The 21963-nt window shown below is 37.6% G+C and overlaps 1 protein-coding gene across 1 annotated transcript in view; it reads right to left on the reverse strand.

Moving 5' to 3' along the window:
* SPATA16 (spermatogenesis associated 16) overlaps positions 1-21963 on the reverse strand; it is a 225806-nt gene that overhangs the window by 39006 nt on the left and 164837 nt on the right. Inside the window, exons 6-7 of the mRNA XM_059922009.1 lie at positions 8445-8591; positions 7299-7411 (exon numbers count right to left, since the gene is read on the reverse strand). Of these exons, the coding sequence (XP_059777992.1) occupies positions 7299-7411; positions 8445-8591 (260 nt within the window). The remainder of the gene's footprint in view (positions 1-7298; positions 7412-8444; positions 8592-21963) is intronic.

A 21963-nucleotide genomic window follows, 5' to 3' on the forward strand; every position in this document is an offset into this window, starting at 1 on the left:
AAAAAGTGCATGATGCCTGGATTGGCCTAACCTGCATTCACAACACACTGGGAGATCTGAGCTGGCAACAGATGATGATGTGGCGGGTACCTGACAAGTAGCAAGGTATGGCGGGCATCACCCCAATGAGCCAGGGCACAGACAGATTACCTCCCCAACATCCAGCACGCTGGCACTGCAAGGCTAACCATGTGCAGATGAGGTGAAATAATACTATATGGTGATGGTTCTTGCTAGCAAGGCTTCCACTGCTTGCAAGAGCCTGATGATGACAGTGATGATATGTGTGTGTGTATGTCTCTAATTAGGATGGGGTGGTTGGTGAGGGGGTGTGTGTGTGTGTGTGTGTGTGTGTGTGTCTGGAAGAGGTTGTGAATTGGAGAACAGGACCCAAAATTTGCAATAGAGCCAATGAGATGGCTATAAACTGAATGTTTGTGTCCACCCAAAATTCCTATGTTGAAGCTCTAGGGGCCAATGTGATGTATTTGGAGATGGGGCCTTTGGGAGGTAATTCGGGTTAGATGAGGTCATGAGAGTAGGGCCTGATGATGGGATTAGTGCTCTTATAAGAATTGACACCAGAGGGCTTGCTCTCTGCCATGTTAGGACACAGAGAGAAAGTAGCCGACTGCAAGCCAGGAAGAGGGTGTTTATCAGAACCTGACCATGTTGGCACCCTGATCTCAGAATTCTAGCATCTAATACTGTGAGAAAATAAATTTCTGTTGGTTAAGTCATCCAGTCTATGCTATTTTGTTATGACAGCGCAAGATGACTAAGGTAGAGATGGATTTCTTAGTAGTAATAGTATAGGGGAGATAATTGAGTGGAACACGGTTGTGAGGAAGGGGAAGCTATGTGGTAGGAAAATCAGTAAAAATGTGCTTTTGGATTTGTAATGCATAGAATTACAAATCATGCAAATAAATTAGGGGTTTCATAGCTTTTATAAAATGCTGAATAATGTTACTGAGCAGGTAAACTGCTGAACAGATGTTAAGTAGCTGTTTGTGATAACCCCCTTGGTTCCCCTTGTAAGGTAAGAACATCAAATCAATGATGTAATACTAAAGCCACAAAAAAAGAATTCTTTAAAATTTCCAGCTTAAAGACCTTTTGGAAAATATTTTAAAAGGGGAAATCTGCAGCCTTTAGAGCCCATTAATGAGGAGTTCCCTTTATGTACTTTCAGTAAAATAGCTTAAATTTTGTAAAATAGCACAGCATAAATCAGATCTTATTTTGGGCTTTTTTAAAGACTAAAATTAGAAAGGGCATATTTTCCCTGGGTTGGAGAAAGGGATTAGATAATTTACCTTAAGGGTATATAAAGATCAATTGCCAGGTGGAGGTCAGAGTCAAGATGGCAGACTAGGATGATGCGGAATTCGTGTCTACATACAATTAGGGCACCTACCAGGCACTGGTGGGGGACCACAGACACCTAAGGGGATGGGAGGACCCCCCAGCGACTGGCTTGCAGGATCTTGGTTCCCAAGCCAGAGGTTGGGGCCGAGCTCCTGTGGTGGGAGCTCTGAGTCCAAACTGCTGGACTAACAGAGAACCTCAGACCCCAGGGAATATCAATTGGAGTGAGGACTCTCCGAGGTCCTCATCTCAGCACCAAGAACCGGCTCTATCCAACTGCCTGCAAACTCCAGTGCTGGACCCCACAGGCCAAACAACCAGTAAGATGGAATACAGCCCCACCCATCAAAAAAAAAAAAAAAGAAACTACAAAAAATATGTCACAGATGAAGGAGCAAGGTAAAAACCTACAAGACCAAATAAATGAAGACGCAACAGGCAACCTACCTGAAGGAGAATTCAGAGTAATGATAGTAAAGATGATCCAAAATCTCAGAAACACAATGGAGAAAATAAAAGAAACATTTAACAAGGATCTAGAAGAACTAAAGAGCAAACAGTGATGAACAATACAAAAACTGAAATTAAAGATACCATAGAAGGAATCAATAGCAGAATAACTGAGGCAGAAGAACGGATAAGTGACCTGGAAGATAAAATGGTGGAAATAACTATCAGTGAGCAGAATAAAGAAAAAAGAATGAAAAGAATTGAGGACAGTCTCAGTGACCTCTGGGACAACATTGAACACACCAACATTCAAATTATAGGGGTCCCAGAGAAGAAGAGAAAGAGAAAGTGTCTGAGATAATATTTGAAGAGATTATAGTCGAAAACTTCCCTAACATGGGAAAGGAAATAGTCAATCAAGTCCAGGAAGCACAGAGAGTCCCATACAGGATAAACTCAAAGAGAAACATGCCGAGACACATATTAATCAAACTATCAAAAATTAAATACAAAAATAAATATTAAAAGCAACAAGGGAAAAGCAACAAATACCATACAAGGAAATCCTCATAAGGTTAACAGAAACTCTGCAAGCCAGAAGGGAGTGGCAGGACATATTTAAAGTGGTGAAAGGGAAAAACCTACCACCAAGATTACTCTACCCAGCAAGGATCTCATTCAGATTCGATGGAGAAATTAAAACCTTTACAGACAAGCAAAACTTAAGAGAATTCATCACCACCAAACCAGCTTTACAACAAATGTTAAAGGAACTTCTTTAGGCAGGAAACACAAGAGAAGAAAACGACCTACAAAAATAAACCCCAAACAATTAAGAAAATGGTAATAGGAACATATGTATTGATAATTACCTTAAATGTAAATGGATTAAATGCTGCAACCAAAAGACATAGACTGGCTGAATGGATACAGAAACAAGACCCGTATACATGCTGTCAACAAGATACCCACTTCAGACCTAGGGACACATACGGAATGAAAGTGAGGGGATGGAAAAAGATATTCCATGCAAATGGAAATCAAAAGAAAGCTGGAGTAGCAATTCTCATATCAGACAAAATAGACTTTAAAATAAAGATTATTACAAGAGACAAAGAAGGACACTACATAATGATCAAGGGATCGATCCAAGAGGAAGGTATAACAATTGTAAATATTTATGCACCCAACATAGGAGCACCTCAATACATAAGGCAAATGCTAACAGCCATAAAAGGGGAAATCGACAGTAACACAATCATAGTAGGAGACTTCAACACCCCACTTTCACCAATGGACAGATCATCCAAAATGAAAATAAATAAGGAAACACAAGCTTTAAATGACACATTTAACAAGATGGACTTAATTGATATTTATAGGACATTCCATCCAAAAACAGCAGAATACACTTTCAACTGCTCATGGAACATTCTCCAGGATAGAACATATCTTGGGTCACAAATCAAGCCTCGGTAAATTTAAGAAAATTGAAATCATATCAAGTACCTTTTCCAACCACAGCACTATGAGGCTAGATATCAATTACAGGAAAAACTGTAAAAAATACAAACACATGGAGACTAAACAATATGGTACTAAATAACCAAGAGATCACTGAAGAAATCAATGAGGAAATCAAAAATACCTAGAAACAAATGACAATGAAAACACGACGACCCAAAACCTATGGGATGCAGCAAAAGCAGTTCTAAGAGGGAAGTTTATAGCAATACAATCCTACCTCAAGGAACAAGAAACATCTCAAATAAACAACCTAACCTTACACCTAAAGCAGTTGGAGAAAGAAGAACAAAAAAAACCCCAAAGTTAGCAGAAGGAAAGAAATCATAAAGATCAGATCAGAAATAAATGAAAAAGAAATGAAAAAGACAATAGCAAAGATCAATAAAACTAAAAGCTGGTTCTTTGAGAAGATAAACGAAATTGATAAACCATTAGCCAGACTCATCAAGAAAAAAAGGGAGAAGACTTAAATCAATAGAATTAGAAATGAAAAAGGAGAAGTAACAACTGACACCGCAGAAATACAAAGGATCATGACAGAATACTACAAGCAACTATATGCCAATAAAATGGACAACCTGGAAGAAATGGACAAATTCTTAGAAAAGCACAACCTTCTGAGACTGAACCAGGAAGAAATAGAAAATATAAACAGACCAAGTACAAGCACTGAATTTGAGACTGTGATTAAAATCTTCCAACAAACAAAAGCCCAGGACCAGATGGCTTCACAGGCGAATTCTATCAAACATTTAGAGAAGAGCTAACACCTATCCTTCTCAAACTCTTCCAAAATACAGCAGAGGGAGGAACACTCCCAAACTCATTCTACGAGGCCACCATCACCCTGATACCAAAACCAGAAAAAAATGTCACAAAAAAAGAAAACTACAGGCCAATATCACTGATGAACATAGATGCAAAAATCCTCAACAAAATACTAGCAAACGGAATCCAACAGCACATTAAAAAAAGGCTCATACAGCATGATTAAGTGGGGTTTATCCCAGGAATGCAAGGATTCTTCAATATACGCAAATCAGTCAACGTGATACACCATATTAATGAACTGAAGCAGAAAAACCATATGATCATCTCAATAGATGCAGAAAAAGTTTTTGAGAAAATTCAACACCCATTTATGATAAAAACTCTTCAGAAAGTAGGCATAGAGGGAACCTACCTCAATATAATAAAAGCCATATATGACAAACCCACAGCCACCACCATTTATAATGGTGAAAAACTGAAACCATTTCCTCTAAGATCAGGAACAAGACAAGGTTGTCCACTCTCACCACTGTTATTCAACATAGTTTTGGAAGTTTCAGCCACAGCAATCAGAGAAGAAAAAGAAATAAAAGGAATCCAAATCGGAAAAGAAAAAGTAAAACTGTCACTATTTGCAGATAACATGATACTATACATAGAGGATCCTAAAGATGCTACCAGAAAACAACTAGAGCTAATCAATGAATTTGGTAGATTAGCAGGATACAAAATTAATGCACAGAAATCTCTTGCATTCCTATACACTAATGATGAAAAATCTGAAAGAGAAATTAAGGAAACACTCGCATTTACCATTGCAACAAAAAGAATAAAATACCTAGGGATAAACCAACCTAAGGAGACAGAAGACCTGTATGCAGAATACTATTAAGACACTGATGAAAGAAATTAAAGATGATACAGACAGATGGAGAGATATACCATGTTCTTGGATTGGAAGAATCAACATTGTGAAAATGACTGTACTACCCAAAGCAATCTACAGATTCAATGCAATCCCTATCAAACTACCAATGGCATTTTTCATGGAACTAGAACAAAAAATTTCACAATTTGTATGGAAACACAAAAGACCCCGAATAGCCAAAGCAATCTTGAGAAAGAAAAACAGAGCTGGAGGAATCAGGCTCCCTGACTTCAGACTATACTACAAAGCTACAGTAGTCAAGACAGTATGGTACTGGCACCAAAACAGAAATATAGATCATTGGAATAGGATAGAAAGCCCAGAGATAAACCCATGCACATATGGTCACTTTATATTTGATAAAGGAGGCAAGAATATCCAAAGGAGAAAAGACAGCCTCTTCAATAAGTGGTGCTGGGAAAACTGGACAGCTACATGGAAAAGAATGAAATTAGAACACTTCCTAACACCATACACATAAATAAACTCAAAATGGGTTAAAGACCTAAATGTAAGGCCAGACACTATAAAACTCTTAGAGGAAAACATAGGCAGAACACTCTATGACATAAATCACAGCAAGATCCTTTTAGACCCACCTCCTAAAGTAATGAAAATAAAAACAAAAATAAAAAAATGGGACCTAATGAAACTTAAAAGCTTTTTCACAACAAAGGAAACCATAAACAAGACAAAAGACAACCCTCAGAATGGGAGAAAATATTGGCAAACGAAGCAACTGACAAAGGATTAATCTCCAAAATATACAAGCAGCTCATGCGGCTCAATAGCAAAAAAACAAACAACCCAATCCAAAAATGGGCAGAAGACCTAAATAGATATTTCTCCAGAGAAGATATTTAGATTGCCAACAAACACATGAAAGAATGCTCAACATCACTAATTATTAGAGAAATGCAAATCAAAACTACAATGAGGTATCACCTCACACCTGTCAGAATGGCCATCATCAAAAAACCTACAAACAATAAATGCTGGAGAGGGTGTGGAGAAAAGGGAACCCTCTTGCACTGCTGGTGAGAATGTAAATTGATACAGCCACTATGGAGAACAGTATGGAGATTCCTTAAAAAACTAAAAATAGAACTACCATATGACCCAGCCATCCCACTACTGGGCATATACCCTGAGAATATGATAATTCAAAGAGTCATGTACCACAATGTTCATTGCAGCAATATTTACAGTAGCCAAGACATGGAAGCAATGTAAGTGTCTATCGACAGATGAATAGATAAAGATGTGGCACATATATACAATGGAATATTACTCAGCCATAAAAAGAAATGAAATTGAGTTATTTGTAGTGAGGTGAATGGACCTAGAGTCTGTCATACGGAGGGAAGTACGTCAGAAAGAGAAAAACGAATACCCTATGCTAACACATATATATGGAATCTAAAAAAAAAAAAGGTTCTGATGAACCTAGGGGCAGGGCAGGAATAATGATGCAGACGTAGAGAATGGACTTGAGAACACAGGGAGGGGGAAGGGTAAGCTGGGACGAAGTGAGAGAGTGGCATGGACATATACACACTACCAAATGTAAAATAGATAGCTAGTGGGGAGCAGCTGCATAGCAACAGGGAGATCAGCTTGGTGCTTTGTGACCACCTAGAGGGGTGGGACAGGGAGGGTGGGAGGGAGACGCAAGAGGGGTGGGATATGGGGATATATGTATGCATATAGCTGGTTCACTTTTTTATACAATAGAAACTAACACAACATTATAAAGCAATTATACTCCACTAAAGATGTTAACAACAGCAAAAAAGATCAATTGCCAATGTTTAGAGTAGCATCCAATTTATCAGTTGATGTGGAGGAGCTAGCTTTTAATGTTCTGAATTCTTGTATAGGCAACAAAATGGTTATATGCAATAGCCAAATGTATGAAATAGGGAAAGCACTGTGTTCACTAAACTTCTGTTATTGATTTGAAGCAAGAGATTCAATTCAACCTTCAATTAGATATCAGGAAGCCACAAAGAAAAGGTTCTAGCCTGAGAAATGCTGGAAATTGCAAACTGTAGCTTTATGATTAATATATTTTAAAGTGTAAAAGGAATAAAATCATTAGCTAAACTTTGCTGGGTTTTGCAAATAAGATTTACTGTGAAAGTTTCTAAAATCCTCCAACACTTGCAATATGTACACCATAAACTTTCCATACTTCTAGAATTGTCTGATATTTATATGTTGAAAAAATATAAAAGACTTATATACCTACATTCGATTGGGTGCTTCTAATAAAATCCAGTATTGGCAAGACTCGCTTCCCCATTGTCTCCATGTGTCTCACTGTGTCTTGTCTTGTCAGCAGGCCGAAGGGAGTTTTATGTTCTAAAAATTGTAACAATAAACTTTTATACTTTTTTTTCCCAGACTTCCATTTCAAAATGCTTTCCTTAGCAAGCTATAAACAGATATCTCAATATTAATAGATATGAAATCTTTAGTATAGAAACGAGTCCCATCTCAAAGACCAGAAGTATAACAATGAAAGATCTATGAGGAGACATTGCCCTTTAGAGACTATCATATATTCCTTTTGTTGTGTTTCTTGATTGAGAGATCTATGGGACAGCCTATAACAATTCACCTCTCTCTGCAGAATATGCTTTTCCTGAGTTGTGAAAAAAATGTCATCATAAATGTGTCTGATTCTTGTCTTGTTCCTCCCAGGTATTATTCAAGTGTGCAGATTGCACTGACTTTGAATGTAGCTCGAAGCTGAGATAAGCCTCAGAGGACAGAGTGCCAGACAAGACACAAATCCTTAATTATGTGGGTAGAGCTGAAGGGATAAATTCAACCTGGTCATGAATTCAGCCCTTAAGTATGAGACTTCAACTCCACGTGAATGTTTACTTGATTTTTGAAAGTTTCAACTAGAATTACTGAGCACCATTTAACTATAATACTCTTCAGGAGATCTGAGATCTTGGTTAATTACGTAAGAAAAGAGTAGAACAGGTATTAATACAATGGCAGATAATCCAAGTGATTTAAGGTGGTCATTGGCTATACGTTTGATTTCATACAATAGTTTTGTTGCACGATTTTCTTCTGTGTTTGCTGATGGATGATGACAAAAGCTTGTAATCTTTAAGTGCCCCGTGATCAGGCATAGGTGGTGGTATGGTTACGGTGAGATGGTTAGAGTGAGGGAGGTGGGCACTCCTGCGGGAACCAGAATTCCAGGTGTTGTTAACTAACCCACAAAGAAGATCGGAAGGAGTTAAGTATGACCCAACAAACATTTTGGTGCCCAGGCCCTACTATATGCTAGGCTTGTGATGAATAAAGCTTAATGAATAATGCACAATTCCTAACTTAAAACAGTATTGAAAGATAACAAGTCAAGGTGACTTACCTGTAAATATTGGTAACTTCCTATTTGATACTTTTTCCAAAAACTTCCCATCTTCTTTGTTTTTGAACCCAAGAGTCAAGAGATACTGTTGAGGAGGAAAAGATGACCAGTCAACTGTCTGAGGCAACACGTGGAGTCCTTGAAGGTCTGAAATATGAGAGAAAAAGAACTAAAGACTTTATCATTTTATTGTTTTCAGGGTATTTTCCCCCCAGATTTCAAGAATTATACTCAGAAAAAATTAAAGATACAAAGTAAAAGTATGTGCATCAAAAGGTCAAATAGATGATATATCAAAATCATACTTTATCCTTCATATTTTTCTTAAAATATAAACATATAAAAAGTATAGCAATAGACTATGACTAGGTTATGTGGTCCTCTTTCCCCATATTCAAAATAATACAAAATTCAGGACCAGGTTGCAGGCTTAATATTTTTCTGTGTGACACCTTTCAAGAGAATTCGATATTTCAGTTCACAGTTTAAGAAAATAATGTTATATGAAAGGAAAGAGGAAAATTACCAAGTAAGAATTAAAATATAAGGCTAATTAATTTAGTTGCTATCCCCCCTATAGTTGAAGGAAATTTAAAATGATAAATGTACTTACTTTTGTAATTAGACTTGGAAATAACTCATGTGTCAAGAAAATGGTTCTAAAACAAACTCTGTTCTTAATGACTAGAAGAGCTAATGTTTACTTAGTACTTATTTTCTACCTTCCCTTGTTCTAAACATTTTGTGTGCATTCTATTAAAATTTTTTTTATCGACATATAGTTGATTTACAATATTGTGTTTCAGGTGTACAAAAAGTGGTTCAATTATATATATATATATATATATTTTTTTTTAGATTATTTTCCATCATAGGTTATTACAAGATACTGAAAATAGTTCCCTGTGCTATACAGTAAATCTTTGTTGCTTATCTATTTTATGTATAATAGTTTATATCTGTTAATCCCATGCTCCTAATTTATCCCTCCCTTCCTTCCCTTTCCCCTTTGGTAATCATGTTTGTTTTGTGTGTGTTCTCTTTAAATCCTCACGATACATTCACATAATTGGTGCTATTGTCCTCATTTTACAAATAACCGGGAGGTTGAGGTACACAGATGGGAAGTGACTTGTCTGGAAACACGCATATAAGTGGACAAAGCAGGATTCACACCTGGGCAGTCTGACTCCGGAGACTGTGGGCCTAACCACTGCACTCTGCTTTAGGCTTGCTTGACTTTGGATTACTTTTGGGACAGGGACAGATGTCAACCATGGGGTCTTGGAGGCCAGATTTACTTCATTCATTTTCATTCTGAGTAATAATGCTTTGGTTTATTACAATAGACTTCTCAAATGAAAGATGGTGAACAGGGTGAACAGAGGGTTTAATGAGCTCTCCCTATTTAACGCTGCCAGAAAGGGAAAAAGATGAAATTCCAAATATCCTTGAATTATGATTTAAATGCCAATTTTTAATCTAGAATCAGAACTCAAATGGCAGTGTTTCAAATACAGTCTTTGCTATCTGTAGTATTTCTTTAAAAAATAATAGACATAGTAAACCATGAGTGTTTTTATCCACCCTCTCTGACTTCCCTGCCCTGATTTTTAGCTGCAGAACCCTTTGTTCAAACTAAAATTTACTGAGTAGCCCAATATTTAAAGTCGGTAAAGGTAGAGCTGTTCCATTTGAAGCCTGGATCACTGACCACTCACTCTCTTCACTGTACCCCATTCTATACCCCACACACAATAGCCACCTCGAACCCCTCCACAGAATCCCAATTTTTCAAAGCACAGTTTGGAAAACACTGCAGTAAGCTATTTGGCACATTTTGGTTAAGTAAATAGCACACGGCTGTCAAACAGAGAGTTAACATGTATGCTGATAATTAAAAGAAAATATTACAAAATATCTTTTAAACACAAGCACAGAACAAAAATATATTAAACATGATTTAGTCTTTGGTGACAGGATCTGGTAACCACTAAATATTATTGAGGGCTAACATTTATGTGACACTTCTTCTGTGCCATACACATTATCAGGATTATCTTTCTCATTCAACAACAATGTAGAGCAGGACACATTATTATGCCCACCTTACGGATGACCAAACTGGAGCTTCAAGAAATTACAAACTTGCCCAACACAGCAAATGGAGGGACCAGAATTGAGAGTCAGGCTGCTGAACATTGAAGCACAGGGCTTAACTCTCAAAACAATCCTACGACAGCAATCATCACTCTGACAGTCAGTGGGAAGCATGTTACAGAAGCAGGGGAATGTCAATACATAGATGGCTTTAACAGACACAGTTCTAGATAGAACACTTCCTTACTCTATCTAGAAAAGTACAACAAAGGCTCAAGGGTTCTTAGAATTAATAGCGTAACTTCAAGGCACTTTAAAAGCAGATTGCAGTATTAGATGCTTCTTTAGTTGGTGTTTGCCTCTTTCTAAAAGGATGGCTCATTTCTATAAACAAGGTAAAATGTGATTTCTGCATCTCCATCTCAAGAGTGCAGAAAGTTTCTTTGCTTTTGAAATCTGCAGATGCAGACACAACCAACCAAGAGTTTACCAGTTTTACTAAAGTTGCCAATAACCGGATCATGTGAAAAGGCAATTAAGTAAAAATAAAATGGACACTAGCTCTTCTCCTGATAAATGGTCATAACATTTTTCTTTTGATTGTGGTTATTCTTTAGCATGCTCTAAGATGCTGCCATGTCTAGATTGTCAGTATTTTCAGGAATTAGCGTACTCTGGAGGTGGAGGGCAGGAGAAGGTATGTGTCCCTGGCTATGGTTTGCTCTTTAATCTGGTTGTGCTTCCTGACCTAGAAGGCCCCAGTGCTCATGACCATGCTGGTGGTGAAGTCTGGGGCCATCCTCTGGGGAGAGCCTTGGCTTTCTGGGTAACTCTGGATGCCCAGAGGCCCCCTGAATGGGTGTGGGTAGGCTTTATGGACGCTCTGACTTCCCCACAGACCCAGAGTATATGTAGCTTGTTGACATAGAAGCTGCTGGATCCTAGGTACCCTGAAGCCTCCTGCCAGCACCTGCTTCCAGCTCAGAGAGGGTTCCCTGCAGGACACCTCTAGGACTTTAAGGTCTACATTAAAGTGCTCTTGGAGGCCCCGGAGTCCTGAAGTTCAGAATAGTTTAGGGTGTGCTGTGCATGGGCTGGTGTTTGTGGTGAGTCGCAGGAGGCATCTTGAGATCTGGCATTTTCTGATGCCCCTCTATTGCCAGAAGCAGCCGATGTTTGAGGGCTCTGTTATATAAACAGCACAAAGACTTTGAGAGGTTGACCTCTTCTTGCTCTTAAATATTTGATGGATAAAGAGGAGATCTATATCAATAGTGACAGTGGTTAGATGAACTAGAGAAACTAATATTAGCACTATAGCTAATTTGTTATAAAATATACTTGCAAAAATGTATTTTCTGTTCCTTTTGATGCTGTATGTTTCATCCTGTTCAATCTGTTGTTCAATTCTAGTCAAAGTTTTGAAATGAGAGAGGTCCCTACATACATACTGTTAAGTTAAAAAAATATTTTTAAAGTATCATTTTTATTCCATTTGTATGCAGAGTAAATTGCAGTTGTATGAACATTTAGCCTAGCAAGTGGTCTATGACCCAAAATGATGACACACTTACCAGATGTTGAATCTCATGTAACATTAATTTGAGTGCTAATTGTTCTCAATTTTATGTTCATAAACCTCTACCTACGTCCGAAAAGCCCTGTGCCTCTGATGGATATGAAAGTAACCAGAATATATTGTCCTTTGGTAGGAAAGTTGAATTGATTAAAAATGTCTTTGCTCCTGTCACGTGAGAAGAAAACTTGGGAGAAATAAATCCCTTAATGCATTCCTTTACAATTTATCACAATGCAGGTGAAATTTAGATGACTAGGACCAAATTTATTATTAAAAAATCAATTTGCAGGTATGATGCAGTTCCAAATTTGTACCATTAGGGAAGCAGATGTTTTAAGAAAGAATATCAAAGGTAGATTATACAGATTAAGTTTCTTGTAGAAACATGATCTTTCAATTCTTTATCCTCCAAATGAAAGATGTCCAACTCTCAGCAAAAGAGGGTAACGTTTGCCCTTTATCAAGAACCTTTGATTGTACCTCAGGAGGCTGGAGCTGACCAGCTTTCAGGTACTCAAGACATTCATGCTCTTTGACCTTCTGTATGTTCCTTCCTCCCTCCCTGAAGTCACCTCCCTGGAGTTCAGTGACAGTCTCTTCTCTTTCTCTCTCTGTGCCTCTGTTTCCCTCTGTCTTTCTCTCTGCCTCTTTCTCTGTCTGCGTCTCCCCATCTCTCCTACACATATACATGCTGCTTCCTCTTCCTCCCTTTTTCTCCTGCATTTCATTCAGTGCACCTCCTAGCTGTCTCTGGCTCACTGATATGTTCTTCATATTAACACTCTTGGGGGAATTTTCCTATTTCTTGTTTTAATTAATTAATTAATTATTTTTGGCTGAGTTGCATCTTTGTTGCTGCATGCGGGCTTTCTCTAGTTGTGGCGAGCGGGGGCTACACTTTGTTGTGGTGTGCAGGTTTCTCATTGTGGTGGCTTCTCTTGTTGCGGAGCATGGGCTCTAGGTGCATGGGCTTCAGTAGTTGTGGCACGCGGGCTCAGTAGTTGTGGCACACGGGCTTAGTTGCTCCATGGCATGTGGGATCTTCCCGGACCAGAACCCACTGTGCCACCAGGGAAGTCCAATTTCTCTATTCTTGTGGCATTTGCTATTACTTCTAATCCAGCAGTCCCCAACCTTTTTGGCACCAGGGACCGGTTTCATGGAAGACAGTTTTTCCATGGATGGAGTGGAGGATGGTTCAGGTGGTAATGCGACCGACGGGGAGCGATGGGGAGCGGCAGATGAAACTTCGCTTGCTCTCCCTGCCGCTCACCTCCTGCTGTGCGGCCCGGTTCTTAACAGGCCGTGGACCGGTACCAGTTGGGGGTTGGGGACCCCTGTTCTAAATCAAAAGACTAGGGATCCAAAGCCATAGTCTCATCTGCAAAATTTCACCAATTTCAAACACAGCATTTCCAAATGCCTACTGGCACATTGCTATTTGCTCACCATTACAAACGTTACCTCAAATACAGCAAATATATTCCTTGAAAGTGATTTTTTAAATGTCCACAACATCTCTCGTCACTACTTTTCACCAGCATATTGAAGGGATGGCCATTATTCACCCAATTATTCTGGCTTAAAATTTTGAAATCATTGTTAACTTTTCTTTCCTCTTATTCCCTGACATTTAGTGAATCTCAAAAACTCATTAAATCTGCCCACTGTAATACAACTCATATTAACGCCGCTGTTTGCATTATCATTGCTACCACCCTGGTCAAATTTCTGATCACACCGCATCTGGATTACAGAAAACATTTCCCAACAAGCCTCGCTGCCACCAGTATGATTTCACACCAATATATCTCCACACCACCACCCAGTGAATATTTCTGGAATATCACCTTTGTCATGGTTACATCACTCCTCAGGAATTTCAGTGCTTCTTTCCTGGTATTCAGGGCTCTCAATTGTGTGAATGTGTTTCACAGTCTATTCTTCATTCCTATGTTTTCTCCAGTATAAACCTTTCTCATCAGGTCTGCTGATTTCACTAGTTTGTACTAGCCTGTGCTCATCCTGCCTCTGAATTTTTCTTTGTGCTTTTCCACCCAGAAACATCTACCTAATCTCTCAATATTTCTTTTATTCAGTCGATTACTATACTTCCAGATGTGCCTAATTTAAGCCCCACCTAGTCCATAAAGGGCTACCTGAGTATTTCAGTACTCCCCCGACCCAAACTCTTAAAGAACACCCAAACTAAAAATAGAACTACCATATGACCCAGCAGTCCCGCTACTGGGCATATACCCTGAGAAAACCATAACTCAAAAAGAGTCATGTGGGGCTTCCCTGGTGGCACAGTGGTTAAGAATCCACCTGCCAATGCAGGGGACACGGGTTCGAGCCCTGGGCCAGGAAGATCCCACATGCTGCGGAGCAACTAAGCCCGTGTGCCACAACTACTGAGCCTGCGCTCTAGAGCCCGCGAGCCACGAGTACTGAAGCCTGTGTGCCTAGAGCCCATGCTCCGCAACAAGAGAAACCACTGCAGTGAGAAGCCCACACACAGCAACAAAGAGTAGCCCCCGCTCCCCACAACTAGAGAAAGCCTGCGCACAGCAACGAAGACCCAACGCAGCCAAAAATGAAAAACAAAAAAACCCCCAAAGAGTCATGTACCACAATGTTCATTGCAGCTCTATTTACAATAGCCAGGACATGGAAGTAACCTAAGTGTCCATCGACAGATGAATGGATAAAGAAGATGTGGCACATATATACAGTGAAATATTATTCAGCCATAAAAAGAAACGAAATTGAGTTACTTGTAGTGACGTGGATGGACCTAGAGTCTGTCATACAGAGTGAAGTAAGTCAGAAAGAGGAAAACAAATACCGTATGCTAACACAGATATATGGAATCAAAAAAAAAAAAAAAAAAAAGGTTCTGGTGAACCTAGGGGCAGGATGGGAATAAAGACGCAGACATAGAGAATGGAGGAGGAGGAGGGGGAAGGGTAGGCTGAGACGAAGTGAGAGAGTGGCATGGACATATATACACTACCAAGTGTAAAGTAGATAGCTAGTGGGAAGCAGCTGAATAGCACAGGGAGATCAGCTAGGTGCTTTGTGACCACCTAGAGGGGTGGGATAGGGAGGGTGGGAGGGAGACGCAAGAGGGAGGGGATATGGGGATATATGTATATGTATAGCTGATTCACTTTGTTATACAGCAGCAACTAACACAACATTGTAAAGCAATTATACTCCAATAAAGATGTTAATAAAAAAAGAACACCCATACCACTCACTCTAGAGTGAATCTCCTAATGTTTCATGGGGTTATGTCTCATCTCTCCAATAAGTTTTAATCCTCTTCAAGATCACATCTTCACGTTATCTTCATGCCCCAAGCACCTAGTCGGTGCTCAATCAATACTTGAGTTGAATATAAAAACAAAGTTTTCTCAATCCTGAATTTTTAATCGTCCAAATAAGAATAGAACTTCAAAAAAATCAAAGCTAATGAAATGTTCAGAGCTTCCGAGACAGGATTTATCTCTCCGTCACTAAACTTAGAAAAGAATATCACACAATCTTTGTTTTTTTATTTTACCTAAACTTTAAGTGGTTTCTGTTCAATTTACAAAGGGTGAGTGAGGTAAAATAATAGGTATTAGGTAACTCAGTGGAGTTGATGCTCAAATGAACAGAGCAGCTTTGCCTAGATTGAAAACTTAGTTTCACGCTCAGGTTGGGCCCTTGCTGCAGCTTGTTCTCTGGGAAATATGGACTCTTAGTCACAAAGAAGATTGGATTAACAGAGAATCTGGCTTAATGAAACTGTCAGCAGCACCAGAAAAGCATCTGCAAAAATGTGAACGGTTGATTGTAGATCAGCAGACTCATCTCTATATATGAGGGACTGCTTATTTTTTATGAAGTTAAGTATCTGTAAAATAAAATATGAGCTCTCTGGACATAAAGTAGAAAACATAGATACCACCATCATCAGTATTTTCTGTTGGACACCTCATCATAACCACAGTCAACAGATTGTGGATAAACTTCTCAAAGCAATTTTGAAAAAAGAAAAATCATAGAGGTTTTAAAAACCTTTTAGAAATAAGCAGATTTGTTAGGGTTCTATCATGTCCTTTCTCTGTTTCATTTCCTTCTCTATTCTCTAGTGTCTATTTCATTTCTCTGCCCTTTGTCCATAACAAAATGTTCTGACATTTTGGGCTAGAGCAAAATCTCATTTCTAAAGGTCCCAGTTGTTCAGTGTGAGATGGGACCATGTCAGTTTTATATGACTTCGTCTTAGTGATCAGTTTCAGAGTTTAGCTTCTCCAGTCCTTTCATAATGCCAACACTTTGTCATTACTTCTTTCCCACCCAGTCATTTTCTGAGTTTTATCTTGTTCACTTTTTAATGCCAATACTTCTATATTGGAAGTTATCCACAAATTCACATCAGCAAGAAAATAGCAAAAGGCAGCAACTTTGCAGCTAACATCATTATTGCCCCCATAAATAATAAAACAGTTTCCACTTTAAAAATATAGATAGCGTATTTTGATTTTTGCATTTGATGTGTGAGAAAGCTATTTGTAAAATGAATCTTTGTATAATAAATTGTATTTTCCCTTTGACCTTCATTATAATTTCAGAGTTATAGATGCAAGTAAAAAACATTGGTTTTCATTCCTAAGATTCCTAATTTTCCCTTCAGGCTTCTGCTCTACTTCTCCAAAACTGATCTTTGTATATATAAGTTGCCTCTCATAACCCACTTATAAACTTTGAAAAACAAATAATTACATAAGATATTTATACATAGTTCATTTTTATTTCACTTGGAATTCTTATTGATTCCAAAGTTTTATGTTTAATCAGCTGTATTGTATTTATTCTGGGGAAGTTCCTTAATTCCATCCCCAACAAAGTAGGTTTGAGACAAACAAACATGAAAGATACTGCTCTTCCCTTCAATATTTATTAAATTCACAGTTAGTGAAATAATATGTTGTTGCTCTAATGCCCTTAAATGGCTGTATTTCTGCAGCCATTGGAATGGACATTGGTTGGTTGGATACCTAACATGCATTCCCACCTTCCCTCTTTTTTTACCCTTGGAGAATTCTCTCCTTCCCTACCTACTCTAAAAGTGAGACCTATTTGACTTAGGCGAATCAATCCATGGCATTACCTTGACCTCAGTTTTGGTTCAAGTATAAGCATATAATGTAATTTGGGCCAATGAGGAAGAGTGAGTCCCAGGAATTGGGTGGAAGAGATATTCACTGCTTCTTGGGACAGTGTGATTTGAAGTTTGTAATGACATTTGGGAATTTTGCTATGACTCAAGATCCTAGTGCTTGAGGGCATGGTACAGGTGATGGAATACCAGGTAGAACTTGAGAAGAAAGCTGACTGTAGAAAATAGAGCAGTGAGTGAACTATTGGATCAAGCTGTACTTAAAGATAGTCCCCCTGTAGTTGTATTATAAATCAATGTATATCATGCCTCCTCCTACCCCTTTAAAACTTAAATATACTGAAATCAGTTTAAGCTGTGATTCCTATTACTTGAAACCAAAGATTTCTGACAGAGAGATTAAGCTAGTAGTTCAGTATATCTAAAAATACTATGGAATCCTTAAAATATCATAGCTGAGATGTAAGACATATTATAAGTTCTTCAAGTTGACTATCTGAGAAGAATAATTTCCTTATTTAAGAAACATAATAGTTTGAGGATTAAGAATAATTAATTTTTACAGCTAGTACAAAGATACCAAAATTGACTGTCTTAGTGATGCTATTATAATAACATTATTGTAATACTATTACTAATAACTAGACTTAAGTATATGAGATAATAATAAAAAATAAATGTTTAACACACCATTGTAAAGCAATTATACTCCAATAAAGATGTTATAAAAAAAAAGTTTATATTTGTATGGAAATATGTTAATATAAATGTTTCAGACATTACATGAAATTTCTAAAAATCTTGTATGTTCTGGTATAATGTTATAAGTCATAATCCTAGTTATTACTTTAAAATGTATATCTCAGAAATAACTAAAAAAAATGTTTAGCATTATTTTTCTTGATCTATATCATAATTATGATTTTTCTACTTTCGATTAGATTCTACATTTTGCAAAAAGTGACCCTTGGGTAGTTAACTAATACTGAATAATAAAAGTCTTACATAATCTGAAAGCCTTAGTTTTCCTTACTATCTGGACTGGTAATCTACTTATTTGTTTATAGCTCACTCTGGAAGTGTAATGACTTGCCTTAAATAAATAAATACAGCATAAAAAAATGTGTAAAAGAGTGCTTGAAGAAAACAGATCAGAAGGAAAAGTAAGAGACCGGTGATGAAGCCATAGGTGAGATTAATACACAGAATGTATTTTATAAGCTCCTGTATACTTTCCAGAAATAAAGAAGATCAACTATCTCATTCACAATGTTCCTAAGGTAAAACAATAACAACAACAACAACAACAAACTACCATCCCAGAGAAGCACAGCAATTTCTTTTCCTGAGACCAGAGATTTTCTTTTGTTTTCTGTTGAAATTGGTTTTTGAGTTCTACAGTTTTTTATTTAATAAGTGCAATTGTTGAAGACAATTAAAAAACAAAGAATTATCATGATTATCATATACAAGAACTATTATTACTCATGAATTATCATGGCTCATGAGCAAATGATCTTATGGTAATGACTCAGTAATTTCCTGTAGTTAATATATAAAATTTGAAAGTCAGCAAGGCTTTGGTTTTGTATTTGATAAGTTATTGCTTACATATGGAAATCTAAAAAAGGAGATTATCTTGATTATTAGATATTACTCTTTACTATTCACTATTAGTAGTCAGTTTGGTTGTGGTGAAACTACTTTTAATCTGTTTTATTCCTGTTAAACTCAGAAACAAAATGACTGCCTTTAACCACTATTATTCTCTGTAGCTTTGAAATTTCAGGCCAAAGGAATAAGACCTGAAATAAAAATGAGAGATATAAATTTTGGAAGTGAAGAAGCCAAATGGTCATAATTTAAGAATAGATGGTTATTTATATAGAAACTCCAAGAGGATAAAGTGAAAATCTATTAGTATAGACAAGAGTTCAGTAAGGGATCAAAAAAGGAAATATACAAACCCCCAAATAAACAGATATAAGATTTAAAAAGGTCAATCAAAATATATAGGTATAATAAAATATATAGTATAATGAAAATAATGGTTTAATCCATAATAGCAACAAAATGATGAAATATTAGAAATAATCTTAATAAGATATATAGCTTAGATAAAGAATTGATTACCTAATTTACCTGAAAAATATTTATAGGCTCCCCTTACCAGAGTCTATATAAATGTGTCAGGCATTATGATAAAATGGTAAGATAATGAATGCCATGGTGTTGCTTACCATTTGGTGCATGCAGTAGACAAATAAACAGTCAATTATAATATAGCATGGTGCATTCTTAAACAAAGGTGAGACTGGGGTACCAGTGAATGATGGAGATAAAAAAAAATCCAACCATTGATGAAGTTAACAAAATAAACTTGTCTGACTTATCTGGGGCCTGGAGTAGGATTTTTTTTCCCCTCTGGGAATTTTAAGTCTAGGTGTAAGGTTTGAATTTATACTACCTAGATGGCCCAGGAAATCTCAGCTCTAGAAATAGAGGCTCTCTGGTTGGTAGTACTCTATGTGGTTTGGAAAAATCAAAAGAAAATCTTCTCTGGAAGGATACAAAATCAACCCAGACTGTACTGGATTCTCACAGATAAAGCCATGCTGAATAGTGTCCTGCACCCAAGAGTAAAAAACACAAGGATATTATCTACGATGAGTGAGAGATGGTGTGGTATCATAGAAAAATATTTGGTCTTTGTCCCCAGTTCCTGGCACAGAGCTTCTCTAACACTTGGAATTTCCTAAGTGATAGAGGATGGTAGGAATGTTTTTTGTTCTAACGAGGTGACTCTTGGCAGGCCCCTAGATAGCTTCTGCCAGGATGGGGGCTGGTCTCAAGAAAGACCAAGGCTTAATTAGAAACTTGGAACTTTCAACCCCATTCCCCAAGCTCTGGGGAGGGGAGGCAGGCTGGAGATTGAGTTAATCACCAGTGGCCAATGATTTAGTCAATCATAATGAAACCTCCATAAAACCCCCGAGATGATGGGGTTTGGAGAATTTCTGGGTTAGTGAAGTACAGTGAGGTACTGGGAGAGTCGTGCAACCAGTGAGAGCACACACCCACACCCCACCTTATTTTGCCCTATGTATCTCTTCCATTTGGCTGTTCTTGAGTTGTATCCTTTATAATAAACCAGTAATAGTAAGTAAACCACTTGCTGAGTTCTATGAGTCATCCTAGAAAATTATAGAACCTGAATTGGGGGTCATTGGAACCCCCCAACTTATAGCTGGTTGGTCAGAAGTACAGGAGGCCTGGGACTTGTGATTGGCATCTGAAGTGGTGGTGGGGCGGTCTGGTAGGATCGAGCCCTTAATCTGTGACGTCTGTGCTAACTCTGGATAGTGAGTACCAAAGTTGAAGTGAATTGTTAAAACACCAGTTGGTGGCTGAGAGCTGGAGAAGTGGTGTGGAAAACCCCACAAATTTGGTGTCAGAAGTGTTGTGAGGAAAAGAAAATCCCAGAATCGGAGTCAGAAATGAGATTTGCTAGAACGGTCCTGGCTCATGGAAACATGTGGTTTGGGAAGAGAAAGGATAACAGGGTGGAGGGTGAGGAACCTTTGATTCCTGGGTGGCCACGCATGGTGTGAAACTGCAGCTGTGTTGTGATCAGTTACTAAAGGTACAAGTTACCAATTGTAGAGATGAATCCAACTCCCGGGAAGTTGGTTCACTGGATGCATTAAGAAGTACAGACTAACAAGAAGAAAGCAAAATATACAGTCCCTTGGTTATTGTTACCTGTTATAGCTAAAATGAAATTAAAAGAGAGTTATGCAATTAGAAGGAGGAATGCAATCATAGATGGTAAGAGACAGTAGATGAGGGAGACCAGAGGCAAATGGTGTTGTAACCTGCTACTGCAAAGGACAAGTGAGCTGCTCACTGAGACGTGTTTACTTTGATTAGCTAGAACAGTGCCAGAACACCACACTTCCCATTGGGAAGACCAACGTTTTAATATTTTAAGAACAGAGACTTCAGCCCCATATATGAGGAATTTCTTTTCTTTGGGAATGATTCTCTGTTTCTAAAAAGAATTCTGTGGTACAAATATGAGATGATTTGTCATCTTTATAACCAACCTAGCCGTAACACTTTCATAATGATATTGGGGATGTAGGCTCTTTAATTCTATAAAATTTTTCCATTTGATAAAGTGAGTTAGAAAGAGGAAAATAGTCTAATCTTGGAAACTCTTGATCATGGTAAAATTATAACATTTTAAAGAAGAAAGAATAAAATGAGAAATTTTAACTTTATATTTTAGAGAGCATAGAATGTATTATCCTTACTGGTAAATGATGACTGAACAAGAACAAGGTTATAAATTTCAGTGAAAAGCAATTTTTAAAGGTCTGTTTTAAAACAGTATATTATTCTTCTGAACATACATATTTACTCTTGGGAGTTAAATTGCACTGGAGAGACGAAATATGACTCTATCTACCTAAGTGTTAAAGTAATTGATATCTGCTCCAGAAAAGTTTTCTATTAAACATCACTAAGCACAGATCCATTACTGAATATTTTATTTAGCAAATAAATCTTGATATTTTCATCCAGTGGAGACAGGATATGCTTATTGTATTACTTTATTATTAAAATACAATCATGCAAGAATAAGAACTGTACAGAATTGTGTT

Source organism: Balaenoptera ricei, chromosome 4 (assembly GCF_028023285.1).
Source record: "Balaenoptera ricei isolate mBalRic1 chromosome 4, mBalRic1.hap2, whole genome shotgun sequence".
Classification (NCBI taxonomy): domain Eukaryota; kingdom Metazoa; phylum Chordata; class Mammalia; order Artiodactyla; family Balaenopteridae; genus Balaenoptera; species Balaenoptera ricei.